The 16,892-nt window shown below is 56.3% G+C and overlaps 1 protein-coding gene across 1 annotated transcript; it reads left to right on the top strand.

Moving 5' to 3' along the window:
- Positions 1-4,722: 4,722 nt before the first annotated feature.
- Positions 4,723-16,532, top strand: LMAN1L (lectin, mannose binding 1 like). The gene is made up of 13 exons (XM_069560169.1): positions 4,723-4,950; positions 7,489-7,643; positions 7,757-7,864; positions 7,956-8,014; positions 9,454-9,553; positions 9,923-10,043; positions 10,824-10,879; positions 11,493-11,625; positions 11,903-12,054; positions 13,311-13,378; positions 14,264-14,387; positions 15,044-15,171; positions 16,235-16,532. Exons 1-13 carry the CDS (start codon positions 4,773-4,775, stop codon positions 16,365-16,367), a joined length of 1,515 nt encoding a protein of 504 aa, XP_069416270.1. The 5' UTR covers positions 4,723-4,772; the 3' UTR covers positions 16,368-16,532.
- The last annotated feature ends 360 nt before the right edge of the window (positions 16,533-16,892 follow it).

Genomic DNA, 16,892 nt, shown 5'->3' with positions numbered 1-16,892 from the left:
CGAGCCTGCCTGCCCCACCCGGCCCCCCATCCCTGTGCCATCTTGTCCATCCCCCTGTCTCTTGTGAGTGAGGCTGTGCTTGCCCTGTGAGGGGGGCGGGGTGGGGAGCGCTGCGGGGAGATGTAGCCACCGCCTTGTGTCAGCTGCACGAGCGAGTGTCCTGTGTCTGCCGTGAAGCAGTTCTCACCACCCGCCTCCCCCAACATCCCGCTGCCGGGCAGGCCTGGCTCCGGGCAGTCCTGGGCTTGGGTCCCGCCCGCCAGCATCCCAACTGCCTCTCCTGCCATGTTGTTCAGGCCCACAGCACAGGGAGGGCTGGAGCATGGATGCCAGAGAAAGCCAGGCCTGACGCACCGGACACGGGCTCCCCGTGGTAGGAGGCAGGATAAATGTCTCGTGCCGATGAGACGTGATCACGATGGGGAGGCTCTAAGCTGCTGGCCGTTCTCACAGCTCCCCTGAGACTGGGCATCGCTGACCCCGCCCCACGTGCGCCCAGCTTTGCAGGGCACAGATGGAGAAGGCAGACTGGCGCTGGGTTCCGCGGGGCCACTGGTCAGTGAGAGCCTCTGAGGGTTCACTTCAGAGACAGGCAGCTGGTGGAGTGTCCACTTGTCCTTGGGGCTCTGACCTGTCCTCTCCCAGCCTGCAGGACCTGAAATCCAGGCCGTTCTGACCGTGCATGACGCCTCGGGGCTGCTCCTCAGCCCACTGTGGTCCGGCCCCATCACCTCCCGTAGCTCAGTGCTGCCGCCTCGTCTCCCCCAGTTTGTTTTCTCTGCACATGGCCAGATGCCTTTTTTTTTTAAATCAGACCATTCAGCAACACACACTTGGATCCCTGCTGTGTGGTGGGACTAGGGTTCAGCAGTGAGCAAAACAGATCCTGTGGAGTTGACAGTTGGGAAGACAATCACATAGGCAAACTGATAAGTGCTATGGAAGAAACGTGTAGCCTGGGAATCAGACCTTATGTGTAGATCAGGGAGGGCTTCCCAGAAGAGGCAGCATGCAAGCTAAAATCGGAAGGATGAATGAGGGTAAGGGGGTGGGTAGCAGCATTCCAAGAGGGAGGGGCCAGCAGGTTCTCTGCTTCTCAGAGGACACAGGAGAGGGAACCAGTCTGCTGTCGGGGTTAGCTGCAAGGAGGTCACTGGTGACTTTAGCCAGACTGAAGTTTGGTGTGGGTGGAGTCCAGATCATGATCACAATGGCTAGAGGAGGTGCAAGGACGGCAGGAAGGTAGTCTGTGGAGGAATCCAGCTGTAATGAAGAAAGGATTTTTAAGGCAGTAGAGGCTTAAGCAAATCTAACTGCCAAAGGGAAGGACTTTTACCTCGGGATCGTGTCCACAAGCTGAGAGGGAGGTGGACAGTAGAGAGGGGAGGGCACGGTAGCAATTCCAAGTGGGAGCTTGCCAGGGGCGGGGTTGGCAGCTGGAATCCTGAGCGTGAGGGGCAGTGGGTCTGTGATGGGAGAGGGACCGTCCTGGTGAGTTGCCGAGGAGAGGGTACCACACAGTGGCACGCTGGTAGACAGCTGACACTCAGGTCTAGGGCAGGGGTCACGGTGGGGGCTCCGATCTAGAGTGTGCTGGTATCCACTCTGTGCCCAATACAGGGTGGACTTCATGCTCCCAACCTGACTTCGCTGAAAGTAGGGATCAGGGTGCCTTTTTATGATCAGCTCTCACTGACTGGTCCAGACGCCAGCTCAGGTTCAGAAACCTCCAAAGATGCCCGTGGCCATGGGGTCACAAGAGGGGCCAAGCAGGTGACGTAATGGAGAATTGTGACAGGAGTGAAGGGGCCAGGTCCAGCTGATGGGGCCCTGTGGGAATGCAGGCACAGGGGACAGATGTCCTGCTCCAGTCCTTCCTGACTTCTCCTCTTCACAGCTTAACTCCCCCCTTTCTCTCATCCTTCGCTTGTGTTCTCCTGGCCACTGGCACATCGTAGATGAGCGAGAGGATTTCTCACCCAAGGAGCTCATGGACCTGGGGGAACCTGCTCAGAACTCAGTTCAGTACCCAGAAATCTGGTGGGTGTCACCACTGCCACCCAGGCCAGGGAGGCAGAGGACAGAGGGAGCTTCTTAGACAGTGGAGGACTATCGGGGACAGAAAGGGAGGGTGATCCTGCCAAAGGAAGGGCACTGCCTGGACAAAGGTAGTGAGGTGAGAGGCTTAAGTGTGCCTGGGGCTAAGGGGCCAAGGGATGCAGTTTGGGAGCAAGTGAGGCTAAAGAGAAAGCAGGGCCTAGACCCCACCTGGCTTTGCAGGCCCCGTGAGAAGTTTATGCAAAGATGACCAAGAACAACAGAAGGATTGGGGGCAGAGTTTAGCCAGGTCTGCATTGTAGAGAGAGGATTCTGGCTGGAGTCTGGCTAGAGTGAATGGGACAGGGGAGATGGTGGGAAGGCTGACAGGCCAGGTGGGAGGTGACTGATGGAGGCCTGATGGGGGACCTCGTAGGAGGTGGAGAGGAAGATGAACACAGCTGGTGTTTTACTGAGCTGAGTTCTGCCCCTGTTTGTTCCAATGGATGCATTTTCTCATCTAACCCTCCAAACAACCCTTGGAGAGAGACACTATTATTATCTCCAGTTTACAGATAAGGTACCTGAGGCTTGGAGAGAGTAAAGCATCAGGTAACAGTTTGAGGGCGGCAGGAGCAATTGAAGAGCTTACTGACGGCTGAGGAGAGGAAGGGACCATGGAAGGGCTCTGGGGACACTCCAGTCTCCAGCTTGGTAAGGTGGGTGGTGCCACCCATGACACCCCAGCCCTGGAGGAGGATGTGCTGGGGGTTGCAGAAGAGTTTGGTTTGGATTTGTGGCCTGGGAGCCTTTGTGACATCCAAGCAGAAAGGTCCCCTCCAGAGTTAAATGTTTATTTGGGCCTGTGACTCCAGGAGAAGCTGGGCTGAAAGCGGAGATTTGGGGATTGTGGGCCCAGAGAAGGTGCTTGAAGCCGTGGGTGTGGATGAGCTTGGCCAGGTAGCATGTGGAGACTTTGGAGAGATGGGAGGGACCAGGGAGGGACACGAGTGATCAAGAAGCAATTCCTGGGGTGGCTGGGGGCAGCAGAGAGGCAGGTGAGCTCTGGGGCGGGCGTTCTCAGAGCAGGAGCAAGGGAGGGGTGTCCACAGCGTTTCATGTTGCAGAGACCGTGTTGAGAAGTGTCCACTGGGTACAGAGAGCGGGCATCGTCAGGCCTTGCTGGAACAGTTTTCATAGGGCGCAGGGGTGGGGAGGGCAGGAGCTGGGAGGACTTAGGGGGCGGCAAGGAAGCAGGGCTGGAAGGGACCCCCATTTCCACAGCTTGGCTGCAAAAAGGAAGGGGGAGAAGCGAGTGGAGGTGGTTGAGGGCTCAGTGTAGAGAAATGAAGTTCTTCTTTTAGCGTGTCCTAAAATTTTCTGTTTGCAGCCGTGGTTTTAATTAACTTGTAGAGCTTCAGTATCTTAATTCTACTGGGGGTTTACAAAGTACAGTAAAACTTAAGCTATCCAGAATTCTTGGAGGCACTCTGGAAAACCAAAATTTATTTGGATGAAAATATTTGAGATACAGGATTTTTCAGCTTTTTTTTTTTTTAATTCATTTGGCTGCTCCAGGTCTTGGCTGCACCGTGTGGACTCTTTCGTTGCAAAAGATGCAGGCTTCTCTAGTTGTGGCACGTGGGTTTAGCTGCTCTGCAGCATGCGGGATCTTAGTTCTCCAGCTAGAGATCGAACCCACGTCCCCTGCATTGCTAGGCGGATTCTTAACCACTGGACCACCAAGGGGAGTCCCAGGATTTCTTATTTTTTCAAAACTTCTTTCATTATGGAAATTATCAAACATATAAAAGTAGAGATTAGAATACAAGGACCCCTCACGTCCCTACTACCCAACTTTAACAGTTATCAACTCAAGACCAATTCTCTGCCATGCACACCCTGTTCCCCTCTTCCCACCCAAGTTCTAGGAGATTTGGAAGCAAATCCTAATGTTATATCAATTCATCCATAAAGCTTTAGTATAGTTCTCCAGAAGACGTAAGACTTAAAAAAGAAATTCTACCACAATACCATTATTATTCCTAAAAATTCTAACAAGAATCCCTTAATCAAATATCCAGTGTTCAAATTTCCCCATCTCATTTTTCCCCTCACAAGGTCCATGCGGTGCATTTATTTGCTCTGTCTCTTGAGACTCCCTTTCTATTTTCACATAATTTCTTTCTTTTTTTTATTCTCACATAATTTCTTCGTTGAGGAAACCACGTTGCTTGGAGGCATGAGTGTTTGGGAGTATGAGAGAGAGCTGAGAATCAAGGCAGCGAGAGCAGGACAGGGAAGGATGGGGGTGGTGGTGATGGCCAGACAGCAGGGACAGCCACCCGCGGGAAGGAGCCAGGATGCCGGGGCCCATCCCAGGCAGGGAGGAAAGTCAGAGCTGCTGATGGTGGCTCGTCCCAGTGATCCCGATGAGGCCCTGCAGCCGCGGGGACAGAAGGAAGGAGGAAGGATGGCCTGAGCCAAGGAGCAGGGCAGAGCTCAGGTTGGCAGGAGGTCAGGCTGCCTCATCAGGCTGGAGGTAAAGGGTGGGGCCTGAGATCAGGCCTGAAAGGAACAGGATGTCTGTGCTGGGGAGGGAGGGAGAGGACAGTGCCAAAAACCCAGGTTCTGGGCCATCCTGGCTCCTCCCCACCTGGCCCCGTCCCAGGAGCCCCTCCCTATCCTCCCAGCTGCAAATCCACCCTGGGGCCCGGCTGCTAGTTCCCTTCGCAATGAGGGTGGTCCGTGGCCTGGATCCCTTGCTCTGCCTTCTGCTCCTCCTACTCCTGGACCCCCACAGCCCTGAGGGGGGCCATCTGCCTCAGCGAAGATTTGAGTACAAGCTCAGCTTCAAAGGACCGAGGCTGGCATTGCCTGGGGTTGGAATACCCTTCTGGAGCCATCACGGAGGTAAAATGTCGGGTGAGGACCAGCCTTGCCCAGTGTTCTTCAGAGCACGGGAGGGGCTGACCAGCTCCAGGTGGCCGTGACTGGGTGGGGAGTGGGCCTGCCAGTACAGCCACTGCCAAGACGGGGCCAGGCCTGGAGCAGACAGTGCCAGGGGCCCCAGGACCCCCCAGCCGACCTGTCTCCTGCCCCACCACCACAGCCCCACCCCTACCCGTCCGCCTCAGCTTCTCCTCTCTGCCTCTCCCCTTCTCTGCCCTGGGACTTCTCTCTCCTTCTCTTCTTGCCTCTCCTTGGAGATCCCTTCACCACCCTGCCTCATGGACCTGTGCACACACACACACCTGCTAATAGGCTCAGACTCACAGACGCAAGGCAGCTTGGATCCGCACAAGCCGATCCTCTGGCGCTACACCGTCAGGCCATGGCTATCCAGGAGACCTGGGGCAGCCTGGAGGGAGGCAGCCTCGTGGCTAGCTGTTTCACCAGAGAGGGTCCCAGCCCTGCCCTGTGCGTGTGTGTTGGGCGGAAGCAAGCACAAGAGCATCTTAGCCTGTACGTTGTATTCAGGGCCTTCCAAACCCAGACCTACAAACAATCTGTCTTCTACTCGGTCTTCTTCTAAAAAGATTTTCGAGGACTTATATGGACCTATGCAACTGAGAGGATTTTAAATTTGGAGTAAGCCAGAAGAATGAGACATAGTGTTAGGACTGAGGCATTAAATGAGTCCAAGAACATGGCTTACTGCCAAAATATATGCTGTGAAGCCTTCCCACTCTTCAGAGTTGAGCCATGAACCGGGTTTAGAGCCTCCTAGCAGCCAAACCGAAGAGAGAAAGCAGATCCATTGTGTATTTCTGTGTCTATGAGATGTAATGTCTGAAAAACAGCATCATTCCTAAGACCACAGCAAATATCCCTTTAAGAAGACAGGCCCTCTTAGCAGGGTTTTAGGCCCAGTTCTCCCTCACAAAGACCCAGGAGGTAAACAGAGGAGGAGGCTGCTCCCCATAGCACAGAGCAGGCCCTGCCTCAGGTACAGGATGGTAGGACCACACTCGTTGTTCTGGGCCATGCCAAGTCTAGGGTGTTCCAGGACATATCGGGGAGCAGAGGCACATTCTTCAAGGTCACTCAGAGATATGCTCACTGTCCATTCACTTGTTCATCCTTTTATCTGGCTCACCCCCATGTCCTCTGTGCCCCACCCAGAGACACAGGGCTAAGTCAGTTTCGAGGAGCCTGCAGTCTGCAGTGAGGTCCCCTGAACAATCCACCGGAGGCCCAGCACAGAAGTGTGGCAGACATGGGCAACCTCTGCCTCCTGCATGCCACTTCAGAGGCGGTGGTAGCTCCCAAGGGCTCCAGCCCTCCTGGCCTTGCAGCCTCTGAGCCTCCCTGCCCCCAGCTCTGGCCTCTGCTGAGCAAACAGGCTGGATTAGGAGTCTCCAGGACATGCTGGCAGGGTCTGGGCCCTGGGCCAGGTTCCAGGCTGGCAGGCCACAGGGGAGTGGAGGCAGCTGGGGCAGGGCCTCTGGCCTCCCTTCTCTGTTTCCTGCCAAGCCTGCCTCAGTTTCTCACCCCTTCCTTCCCTCTCCCCCATCCCACCCACATCAGTGGTAATTCTCACATCCACTCCATCCCCACGGCCAGTCCCCTCCTCTGCTTTCATGCTTTCCCCACCTTGAGATGCCCCCTAGGTGCCCCCACCAGGAAGGCTCACCTCTGTCTGGACATACCCATGTGTCCAGAGCCTGGAGCCCTAGCCCTCCGCCGGGTTATTCTCTCAGGGTGCTCCCCTGCGTTCGTGGTCTCTGGCTGTCCTTTCCCTCACAGGCCTCTCTTTCCTCCTCTGAGAAACACAATGCTCCCATGCTCACTTGCTCAGTCATGTCTGACTCTTTGCAACCCCGTGGACTGTAGCCCGCCAGGGTCTTCTCTCCATGGGATTCTCCAGGCAGGAATACTGCAGTGGGTTGCCATTCCCTTTGGACACAAATCTCTCTCATGGTGGAAATGGCTTGTACTTTGGAATCAGAGGGAGCTGGGTTCCCATTCATTTAGTTCCTTAATTTTTCTGAGCCTCAGCTTCCTCATCTATAAAATGGGGCCTTGGGACTTCCCTGGTGGTCCCGTGGTTAAGACTCTAAGCTTCCACTGCTGGGGTCATGGGTTCGATCCTTGGTTGGGGAACTAAGATCCCCCATGCCATATGGCGAAAAATAGTATAATAAATAATCAAAAGATAAAATGAGGCCCTATAAAAGCAAGCTGCACAGACTTGCAATGAGGCTTATGTGAGAAAGCAGGTAAAGCGCTCCATGTGTGTCTGGAGACTTTGTTGACCCTCCCTCTGCCTGGCAAAGACCCAGTCCCCACTCCTCTGGTGGATTCCACTGTCTGACCAGCCGGCTTATTACCTATTGGCTGTGATGGTCCCTCCTTCCTCCTTCTGGAGCCCAGCCTAGACCAGTGAGAGAGAGCGATGGGGGAGCAGGGGCTGGTGGGGGCCAGGCCCTGAGCTGCCCTGGCCCGCAGATGCCATCCCGGGCCTGGAGGAGGTACGGCTGGCCCCATCCATGCGGAACCGGAGTGGCGCTGTGTGGAGTACAACCCCCGTCCTCTTCCCTGCCTGGGAGGTGGAGATACAGATGAGGGTGACCGGGCCGGGGCGCCGGGGAGCCCAGGGCATGGTGAGTGGTCCCCACGAAGGTCCGGCAGAGGGGTGGGTCAGAGGAGCTGGTGGTGAGCCCGGGGTTCCAGCGTCCTGCAGGGACCCCTGAGCTGAGCAGCTGTGGACCCACAGGCCATGTGGTACACGCAGGGCAGGGGCCAGGTAGGCCCTGTCCTGGGGGCGCCGGACCTGGGGGACGGCATTGGGATCCTCTTCGACTCCTCAGCCCAAGATGCCCAGGTGAGTGGTGATCTCCTGCCCGTTGTCCCGCCCACACCCTCACCCTCTGCCCTGTGCCCGGGTCTCAGACTGCTTGTCGCCTCCCACACAGAACAGCCCTGCCATCCACGTTCTGGCCACAGACAGGCACATCCTCTACGAGCCGCTTGGGTAAGGGTCCGCCTGGGTTGGCCCCTGCCTCATTCCTGGGCTGCAAGGAGCTTGGTGGGTACCCACGCGGCCCACACACAGAGAGCCCTCCTCCTAGGGCAGTGTGTCCTTGGTGCCCTCTCATCTGAGCTGATGACACTGCCCAGGGCCCCCCTCTCACTAGGTCCCAGCCAAGCCTCCTCCAGGGCCTGGGACCAGGGTTGGCTTGCTCTTCTTGGGAATTACTCCACGGAGTCCTCAATTCACTGAACCCAACAGCCCCGGGGCAGCGGGTGTAGTGAAATGACGCAGGGTGAGGCCTGTGGTCAGTGTTTTCACTCCCATCATCTCCTCTTGACACTCTTGAGAAGTGGGGATTATTAGGCCCCAATTACAGGTGAAGATGTTGAGCCCAGAGAGGAGAAGTGATTTGCCCCAGGTCACACAGCTGTGCCCGGAGCTGAGATTTGAGGCCAGACTCGCCGGTGGAGGGTCCACACCCTTTCCTGCACCAGCTGCCTGCCTGCCTGCCAGCACTGTCCCTTTCTCTCCAATGACATGGCTCCCCATCCCTCCGCAGCCAGGATGCCTCCTCAGTAGCTGGGCCAGGTCATCAGTGTCTCTTAGCACATCTCTCTTAGCTCATAACAATTAGAATAATTGCTAACATTTATGACCTGAGCTTACTGTACTCCAGGCACTATGCCAAGCACTTCAGGCTCATGGCTTGGTTAACCCTCATAACAATGTTATGAGATAGTTTCAATTATTATCCTCATTTTAAAGATGGAGGATCTCGGGTTTGGAAAGGTGAGGCAACTTGCCCAAGGTCACAGGGGCTCAGAGGGCAAACACGCCGCCGGGGCCCCTTCGCCTGCTCGGTGCTGCCCCCTCTCGGCTGAAGGCGGTGGTGACGGGCTCGCTGCCGTCAGAGCTTCTGTGTTGTCCACGAGCCCAGACACACTCAGAATGTCTCCGCACTCCTAACTCTCTGGACCAGCTGCTTCACCCCCGTGGGCAGGCCGGCTGGTCATATTGTCCTTGGCTGCTACGATGGGTCTCGTGCTGTCTTTCCTGCTATGGGTCAAGAGTGGCAGAAAGAAGAAAGAGAAGCCGTACCCAGAGAGAAGCCAGTGGGAGAGCGTGGAGGCGGTGGTGGGCCTGTGGGATTGTGGGTAGAAATCCCACTGTTGGTCCAGGCTGAGCCCTAGGGAAGCGTCCCAGGGCGGGCCTCGGCGTCTTCTGTGGATTCCAAGTCCCAGCATTCTGCCAGGCAAGGCTCACTTTCCTGCTCCTCTCTCTTCTGGTGTGAGAGCAGAATACAGCAACGGATGCTGGAGCTAGACCATACCAATGGGGGCGGGTGGCACTGCAGGCCTGGGCAGCACGGCCTCTGGGACCACCCCTACTGGTTAGGCCTTGGGTCCTGTGTGGCCCGGCTGGATTCCAAGTGCCCACAGGGATGGAGGCAGCCTGCTGCTGGGCTCCTGCCGCCAGGACTTCCGGAACCGGCCGTACCCCTTCGGAGCACGGATCACCTACTGGGGGCAGAGGCTGCGTGTGAGTCGTCCCTCCTGCCTTTGTGGGTCTACTGAGCTGGAAGTGCAGGTTACAGGGCTCAGAGCTCTATGGATTCCCACGATCCCACAGACACACCTGTGACAGTACACGCGGTCCCTGGCACACACGGGCAACACCGATAGGGATCCCTGCTCTCTACACAGACTCCTAACTTGCCTCCAGCACATGCCTGGGAGAGCTGGCACGAGCCCAGGTGTGCGAGCCCTTCCATGTCACTCTGATTCCAAGCTGCCCACCCGCCTTCCAGGTCAGGGAGCCAGTGAGTCAGGTGGGGACACTGCCCTGCTGGGGCTGGGGGAGAGCAGTGGGCTCCCCCTGTGAGGGACTCATGCCCTTTCTGTCCCTCAGGTGTCCTTGAACAGCGGCCTCACTCCCAGTGACCCAGATGAGGTCTGTGTCGATGTGGGGCCCTTGCTTTTGGCCCCTGGAGGTTTCTTTGGGGTCTCGGCGGCCACGAGTATCCTGGCAGGTGAGGGCCTTCTGGGCAGAGGAGCGGTGCCCACTGAACACCCCTTCTAAGAAGCACTAGGGTGGGGCCAGCCAGTTCCTCACTGTGGGACCCAGGAAAGCCACAAACCCTCTCTGGACCTCTGTTACCATCGGGGGAAGGTCGTGTCTGCCTTGCAGAGTTGATGAAAGTCTCAAATGCGGTAAAACACGAGTTACTTCCATGTCACTGTTGGCTCCACAAGGGTCCCTAGCTGGGATCTGTGGGGCAAGAGGAAGAGGGGCAGCCATGAGGGACATCTAGGAAATGGAGCAAAAGGATGTGATGTAATAGAGAGCCTGTGGAGGAACTCAGCTGGAGAGCAGGGTGCAATCAGAGGTGGCGTCCTGGAATGCCAGGACTTCGCTGTTTAGACTCTAGGCACTGGGGAGCCATGGCAGGTTTCTAAGGAGGAGAGTGACGTGGTCAGAATCATGAGGCGGCGGCGGCGGCCCCTGTGTCGTTCCTCTGCCAGGAGCAGCCAGGCTCCGGGCCTGAGGGTACTGCTCGGCCTGTGGCTGTGGCTCTAGTCAGGACCAGTTTTCCCATCCACTGGGGCCCCCCTCTACCTCTCTGTTGGAGTCAACCCTCACAGCCCACCTGTCTGCTTATCTGATCCTCACACCTTTCCTATGAAGAGAGGCAAGATGAGGGTCAGAGCTGCTCAGTCACTCTGATCTCTTGCCTGCCTGGAACATAATGGAGGCCGGGGGTGAGGGCTGAGGGAGTGAGTTCCCTTCCCTTCGCTACCCTGCTTTCTAGATGACCATGACGTCCTGTCCTTCCTGACCTTCAGTCTGTGGGAACCGGGTCCAGAGGTAATGCTGAACCTGGGCCTTCCCTGGGGGGAGGGCTGGGGGAGAAGCAGCCCAGTTATCCCTCCCCTCCCCTCTGCGGATGCTCTGCTCATGTCCAGCTGTCAGACCGGTCATTCCAACCCTTCTCTCTACCTGCTTGCGGAGCTCTACTCAGGCCAAGCCTTGTGCTGGGAAGTGCTGGGGGCCAGAGGTGACCCAGAGCCAGGCCCTGTCCTCAAGGAGCTGTGGGAGCACTAAGGGGTCCTAACCAGCCAGGGGAGCAGGAAGACGGCATGGCAAAGATGAGCCTGAAGGAACAGAGGGAGTGGCAGAGACAAAGGCCTGAGGGAGCTGCTGTGGTCTGGGCCACAGTGGGAGAGACGGGTGTAAAGATCGGCAGTGCAGCAGGGCTGGGAGGACTGGGCCTGGTGTCTGAGCTGAGGGAGAACTCGGTGTGTGTGTGGGTGAGTGTGAGTGTGTGTGAGTGTGGCGGAGGTACAGCAGGGCTGGGAGGACTGGGCCTATGCCAGGGTGACTGGTCAGGGAGGGGACAGGGCTTGAGGGAGGCCCTGTGGGAAGATTCCTCTGGCCTGACTCTGGGTTTGGGGCCTAAGTTTGTGTCTGCTTTCTCCAGCCTCCCTCACAGCCCTTCCTGGAGATGGAGCAGCTCCACCTGGCGAAGCAGCTGGAAGGGCTGCGGGCAACGCTGGGCCTGGGCACCAAGGAAGACATGACTCCAAAGCTGAACTATGGAGTCCAGGAAGATGGTAGGGACCCAGGGAATAGGCAGGTGGGCCAGGGACTCGATTGAGGGTCACAGTATCCTCTTCCCTTCAAACCAAGAGCCCTTTAACCAGCGGGAAGGGGGGTGCCTGAGGAGGCCATACCTAAGCAGGCTCTGCCCCACCACCCAGACACATCTTTTCAGGGGAGAGTCTTGGAGGCAGAAGCCACACGTTTCTGCCCCTCCAAGGCGGCTTCAAAAGACAGGCTCTGTTGCCCACCCCAGTGGCCTGCCTGTCTCCACTCTGCCCTGATCCCCAGGGGAACAAAGCTCCGGCCTGGAGGAGACACTGCACAGACACAGCCAGATCCTGCAGGCCCTCCAGGGCCTCTCCAAGCACTTGGCGCAGGCTGAGCGGCAATGGAAGCAGCAGCTGGGGTCCCCAGGCCAGATCAGGCCTGAGGGAGGCTGGGTGAGTGGCCCTTCGAGCACCCAAGGGTCTGCCTACAGGCCCGGCAAAGCCGAGCTCCATAGGCACTGGATCTGATGACCCCAGTGAGCTCTCTCTGTCCAGAAAGAGGGGCAAGCACTCTACCCAGGAACTTGTCTCCCCCAAGGTCTGGAGAGATAGCAGTGTGTGCATGTGTGCCTAGTCACTTCAGTCGTGTCTGACTCTTTGTGGCCCTAGGGACTGTATCCCACCAGGCTCCTCTGTCCATGGGGCAAGAATACTGGAGTGGGTTGCCATGCCCTTCTCTAGACCTTCCTAACCCAGGGATCGAACTCGCATCTCTTTTGCATTGGCAGGTGTGTTCTTTACCACTAGTGCCACCTGGGAAGCCCTGGAGGGAAAGGAGGGCAGGGGTGAAATGCTGCTGGTGGCAGTGTGGCGTGGATCTGCCAGGCGGGGAAGTGAGGTGGGGGTTGGGGGGCTTGGCACAAGCAAAGGCCCACAGAGCCCATGGCTGGGGCTGGGGAAAGGAGTTGCCAGGTATTTAGATGCGGATCTCTAGACAAGTGACAAAAATAGACTGGGTGCTTATTTGCATGTAGCTCCACACGTGATCTGATTCACATACGCTTGCTTAATGCTCAGATGCACCAGAATCCTTGTTTCCCCTCCACTGCCATCCTGGCTTCTCCCCCAGGGAATCACGTCCCGTGGCAGACCCAGCCTGGGGCCTGAGAGCTGAGCTCAGTCAAGATGTTAGATGCCGAGCAGAAGAGGCCAGTGGCTCCTGTGAGCTGGGCTCTGGCAGCTCGAGGTTTGAATCGTATCCTCAGGACAGAGCAGCTGAACCTGGGCTGCTGGAATAGGGCAGAGGGAAGGGACCAGGTCCTCCAAGGCCATGTCTCCCTGGTCCTACCACCAGGCCCAGGACTTCCCCTGCCAGGCTCCACCCACCCCTGAGAGAGGTGGCTCCCTCTCCAGGTCACTGGGCAAGATGGGAGCTCAAGCTCTGGGAGTTGACTGGCTGGGACCTCGGTTGGGGGTGGGGATGAGGAGGGAGGGGGAAAGGGGACTTCTCAGGGAGAATGGTTTGGGAGGAGCAGAAAATCAGAAGCCCAGAGGCAAAGGGTCAGATAAACCTAGTGTATCCAAAATGAGGGCCCAGGTAATGGAGTGAGGCCTCTAGAAGGAAGAGGGCTGCAAATCCCTGGGGAAGGTGAACTCTAAGCAGAGGGGCTGTGCCCTGGGCCCTAGAGAAGAGGCTGGTACCCCTGCAGGACTCAGCCAAGGTCAGTGCCCTACTCCATGGACAGCGGACTCTGCTGCAAGACCTGCAAGAGATGAGGTAAGGGCACCAGGCGAGGAGGATCCTGAGGGAGAGGGAAGAGGAGTGCCCACCCACCAACTTGCTTCTCTGCCTGAAGACCCCCTCATCAGTCCTTTAATACTTTCATCATCTCCTGAGCAGCAAGCACAAAGCCTGGAAAACAGGGAGGGGCTAGGGGCAGAGTTAGGTTTATTGAACTGAGCTGAATTTAACTGAATCAAGTTTAAAGTTTTGAAACTCCTGGTTTAAACGCAACTCCCTGAGACATTCTCACCCCAGGGAGGGTTAGTAAAATTGAGCCTTCCTTCAATGATAGCTTCTGGAAGGAGGGTACATTTTGAGGGGGTTCTTGGAGGGAACACAACCAAAAGCAGGCCCAGTTGGGGGATGGGCAGTCCCTGACTTCATTTTACCCACCTCCGGCTCCTCAGCATCCCACTCTAGGCCCAGGCCTCTGGAGTTACCCATGGAGCCCTAGGGGCAGGGGGTCACCTTGATGCCATCCATGGGAGGAGAGGGGCTTCAGGCTGCATACTGTGGCTGCACCCTAACCCTAGCCCTTCTCCCTACGTCTAGATTCCCTGGGGCTGGGGACATGAGGAAGAAGAGGATAATAAATCCCTGAGGGCCAGGGATGGAAGGCAGAGCCCAGGGACCCTGGGGTTGGGACGGACAGCTTAAGGGAGATGCTTCTCGGGAGATGCTTCTCTGAGCTAAAGTGTCTCAAGGAGAAGCTCTGGGTTGGGGGGAAGACCACCAGTCCCCAAAAGGGGCCTTATGGGTGGTGCCTGGTTCCTTGCCCAGGTGCTGCCTTTGAGGATTATGGGAAATCCATGATTAGGTACTTTGGGTGCAATCAGAAGGGATAATGGGTTCTCTCCCTTGGTTTCCACTCTGTACCAGAGATGCAGCTGCTCACATGGCCTCAAGAGCCCAGGTCTTCTACCTGCCTGTGGGCACCAAGCACCATTTCTCAGAGCTGGCCCAGATCCTGAGCCTCCTGCAGAAGGACCTGCGGGGCCCAGCGGTGAGAGGGACGGGAGCGAGGACCACACGGCTCAGCCTCCTTCTAGCACTTCCACCGCCCCAAGCCCCTCCTGCCTTTGCCCTTCCCCCCGGGACTCCTGGCAGGCACACCTGTGTCCGTGTCTGTGTGTGCGTGCACACGGGCATGCAGGCACACGGACTGCATCTTCTCTCTGCCTTCTCTGCTCTCTGGAGATTCCCACAGACTGTCAGTACCAGCAGGGCCCTGGAGATCACTTGGTCCGACTCCCACAAGGACCAGAAGATAAATGGGAATGGGCTGTGGCCAAGATCATTCAAAGCTTGGTGGTGAAGTCCGCTCTCTCCTGTGCCCTCCTCCATCTTGCTCTTTTCCTCGCCCTCTCCATCACCTTGTCTTTTGCTCTGTATTTCTCTCTCTCACTTATCTCTAGAGCCTTCGGCCCCTTGAAGATCCCAGGTCCCAGGCCCTCCTGGCTGTTCCCACAAATAGGGACATAGGAGCTGGGGTAGGGAGGCAGCTTTGTACCCTACCCCCTCTCCGAGTTCCCTGGATGACAGCCAGGGTTCCCCAACACTGAGAGAGGGAAACAAAACCCCACAGTGGTCCAGATTCTAGGTCCCTTCCCTCCTTCTGAGTAAGAAGCTGACCTAAGATCTTAGAACATCTCTTTTCAGAGAGCAGCAGCCAAGGACCCTCGCTCACCTGGCAGGTCCCCAAGGGTTTCCTCGTGCCTGCAGCCTGGCATCTTCCTGTTCTTCCTCCTCATCCAGACTGTAGGCTTCTTCTGCTATGTACACTTCAGGTGGGCATTCCCATGCGCAGGACTTCCCACACCTACCTGGCATCTCTTGGGTCTGGACCACAGAGATTCAGTTTGAGAGAGGGGATACTAAGGTTCCAGTGGGGAGATCCGCATGGCCCACCAGCTGGCAAGGAGCAGTGCCCAAGTTAGGGCCCATTTTTTCCATAGAGATGCTGACTACCTGCTCAGCTGCTGGTCCCATCTGAGTCCTCTCTTCACAGAATTCACTCTCTAATGTGAGACGCTGACAAGTAACTAACAGTCACATCCTTTGTGATCAGTGCCATGACAGCAGGAAGCTCAGGGGCTTAAAAAGTGCTGGAAAAAGCACTAGAGCCAGCTTGGGGAGATCAGGGAATCACCTGGAAGGGATATTTGATATGGATCATCAAGGCAACTAGGAGGGTTTCAAGCCCAACAAGATAAGTAAAAGCATTGATGTAGAGGAAACATCATGAGAAAAGACATGGAAGCGTGAAAAAATATATATATATAAATTTTGGAGAAAAAGTGGCAAGTTCAGTACTGCTAGAGCTAAATGTTTGTGAAACTGGGCAAAGAGAATTTAAAAGTTTGGGGACATTATCACAGTTTCTGCTTGATGAATGTTTGTAAACAAGTAAGACACTTAGAGATGTAAGATGTGCTAAGGAGCTCAGAAATGGGGCAGTCCTTGTTGGTGGTATTTCAAGACAAAAGGAATCAGTACAGGCTGTGATGGTCCTGGAGGAGGAGTGGAGTATGCTGAGTTTCAAAAGCAGAGTGGGAGAGGAGATGGCCTGCAGCTGCGCAGAACAGCAAAGGTATGAGGGTGGAAATGCTGACAGGCTTATGTTACACAGGAGTGTGATGGTAGTCATAAGGCTGGAGCCGCCTGGACAGAATTTGAATGCCAGGAAGAAAGTGTGGTACTGATGGAGCAGACCAAGGGTGTCATAGAAGTTCTCAGAGCAGGGGGTGCTGTGGTCCAGTGAGTGTAGGCCGGTGAATGCAGTAAATATAGAGCCTGGTCTCAAGGACCCAGAAGGGAGAAGCCCAAGTGACCTTCTTCTCTCCCTGGCAGCAAGCAGAAGCTGGACAAGGGCCTTCAGGACTATTTGTCCACATGCAGCCTTCCTCTGAGTTCTACACCACAAATCCCCAGGGTCCTGGGGGCTCTTCGGAGGCAGCCCTTCTCCCCCAGCATACAGGCGTGACCTACTTCGAAGCCCTGATGAAATGTCCACTTCTCATCACTAGGAAGTCAACATGTACCTGGGGGTGGACGGTTTGGCTGGTGTCTTCTGCCCCTGGGTACCTAGCCCCTACCCACACCTTAGCTTCTGGGGACATCCACCCTTATTAAAGGCAATTTCCCTCTCCCCATGCTTTGATATGCTCATTTACCCTCCAGCATCACCTTAATCTCTGAAGACTTCAACTTCTTCCAGATGGTCACTGGGAGTGGGCTCCAAGCAGGCACGGAGGCCCAGGGCTGGCTTGACTGCCAAAAACCCAAATACCCCATAGGCCTGAACTCGGGATTATGGTGGGAGATGACATCACAGTTGTGCATAATTCTGTCCCCAAATTCACCCAAAACAAGGAAGGGTGCCTCCAAGTGCCCTTCCTGGTCTAGCCCAGCCAGCATCACCATGAACAACTCTCTCCCTGCTCCAGGGGTCAGCAGGGCAGGCGCGTGACCGAGAACTCTGAGAGGCAACCCATGGAGCCATAATTGG

The sequence above is a fragment of the Ovis canadensis genome, chromosome 18 (assembly GCF_042477335.2).
Source record: "Ovis canadensis isolate MfBH-ARS-UI-01 breed Bighorn chromosome 18, ARS-UI_OviCan_v2, whole genome shotgun sequence".
Classification (NCBI taxonomy): Eukaryota; Metazoa; Chordata; class Mammalia; order Artiodactyla; family Bovidae; genus Ovis; species Ovis canadensis.
This window is presented reverse-complemented; position numbering and strand designations above follow the sequence as displayed.

Bases quoted from the DNA above. Each gene is read 5' to 3' on its own strand.
- LMAN1L (XM_069560169.1), top strand. From the start codon at position 4,773: ATGAGGGTGGTCCGTGGCCTGGATCCCTTGCTCTGCCTTCTGCTCCTC. The intron at 8,015-9,453 runs GTAAGGGTCCGC...AAGTGCCCACAG, and splicing joins ATCCTCTACGAGCCGCTTGG to GGATGGAGGCAGCCTGCTGC. The intron at 14,388-15,043 runs GTGAGAGGGACG...ATCTCTTTTCAG, and splicing joins AGGACCTGCGGGGCCCAGCG to AGAGCAGCAGCCAAGGACCC.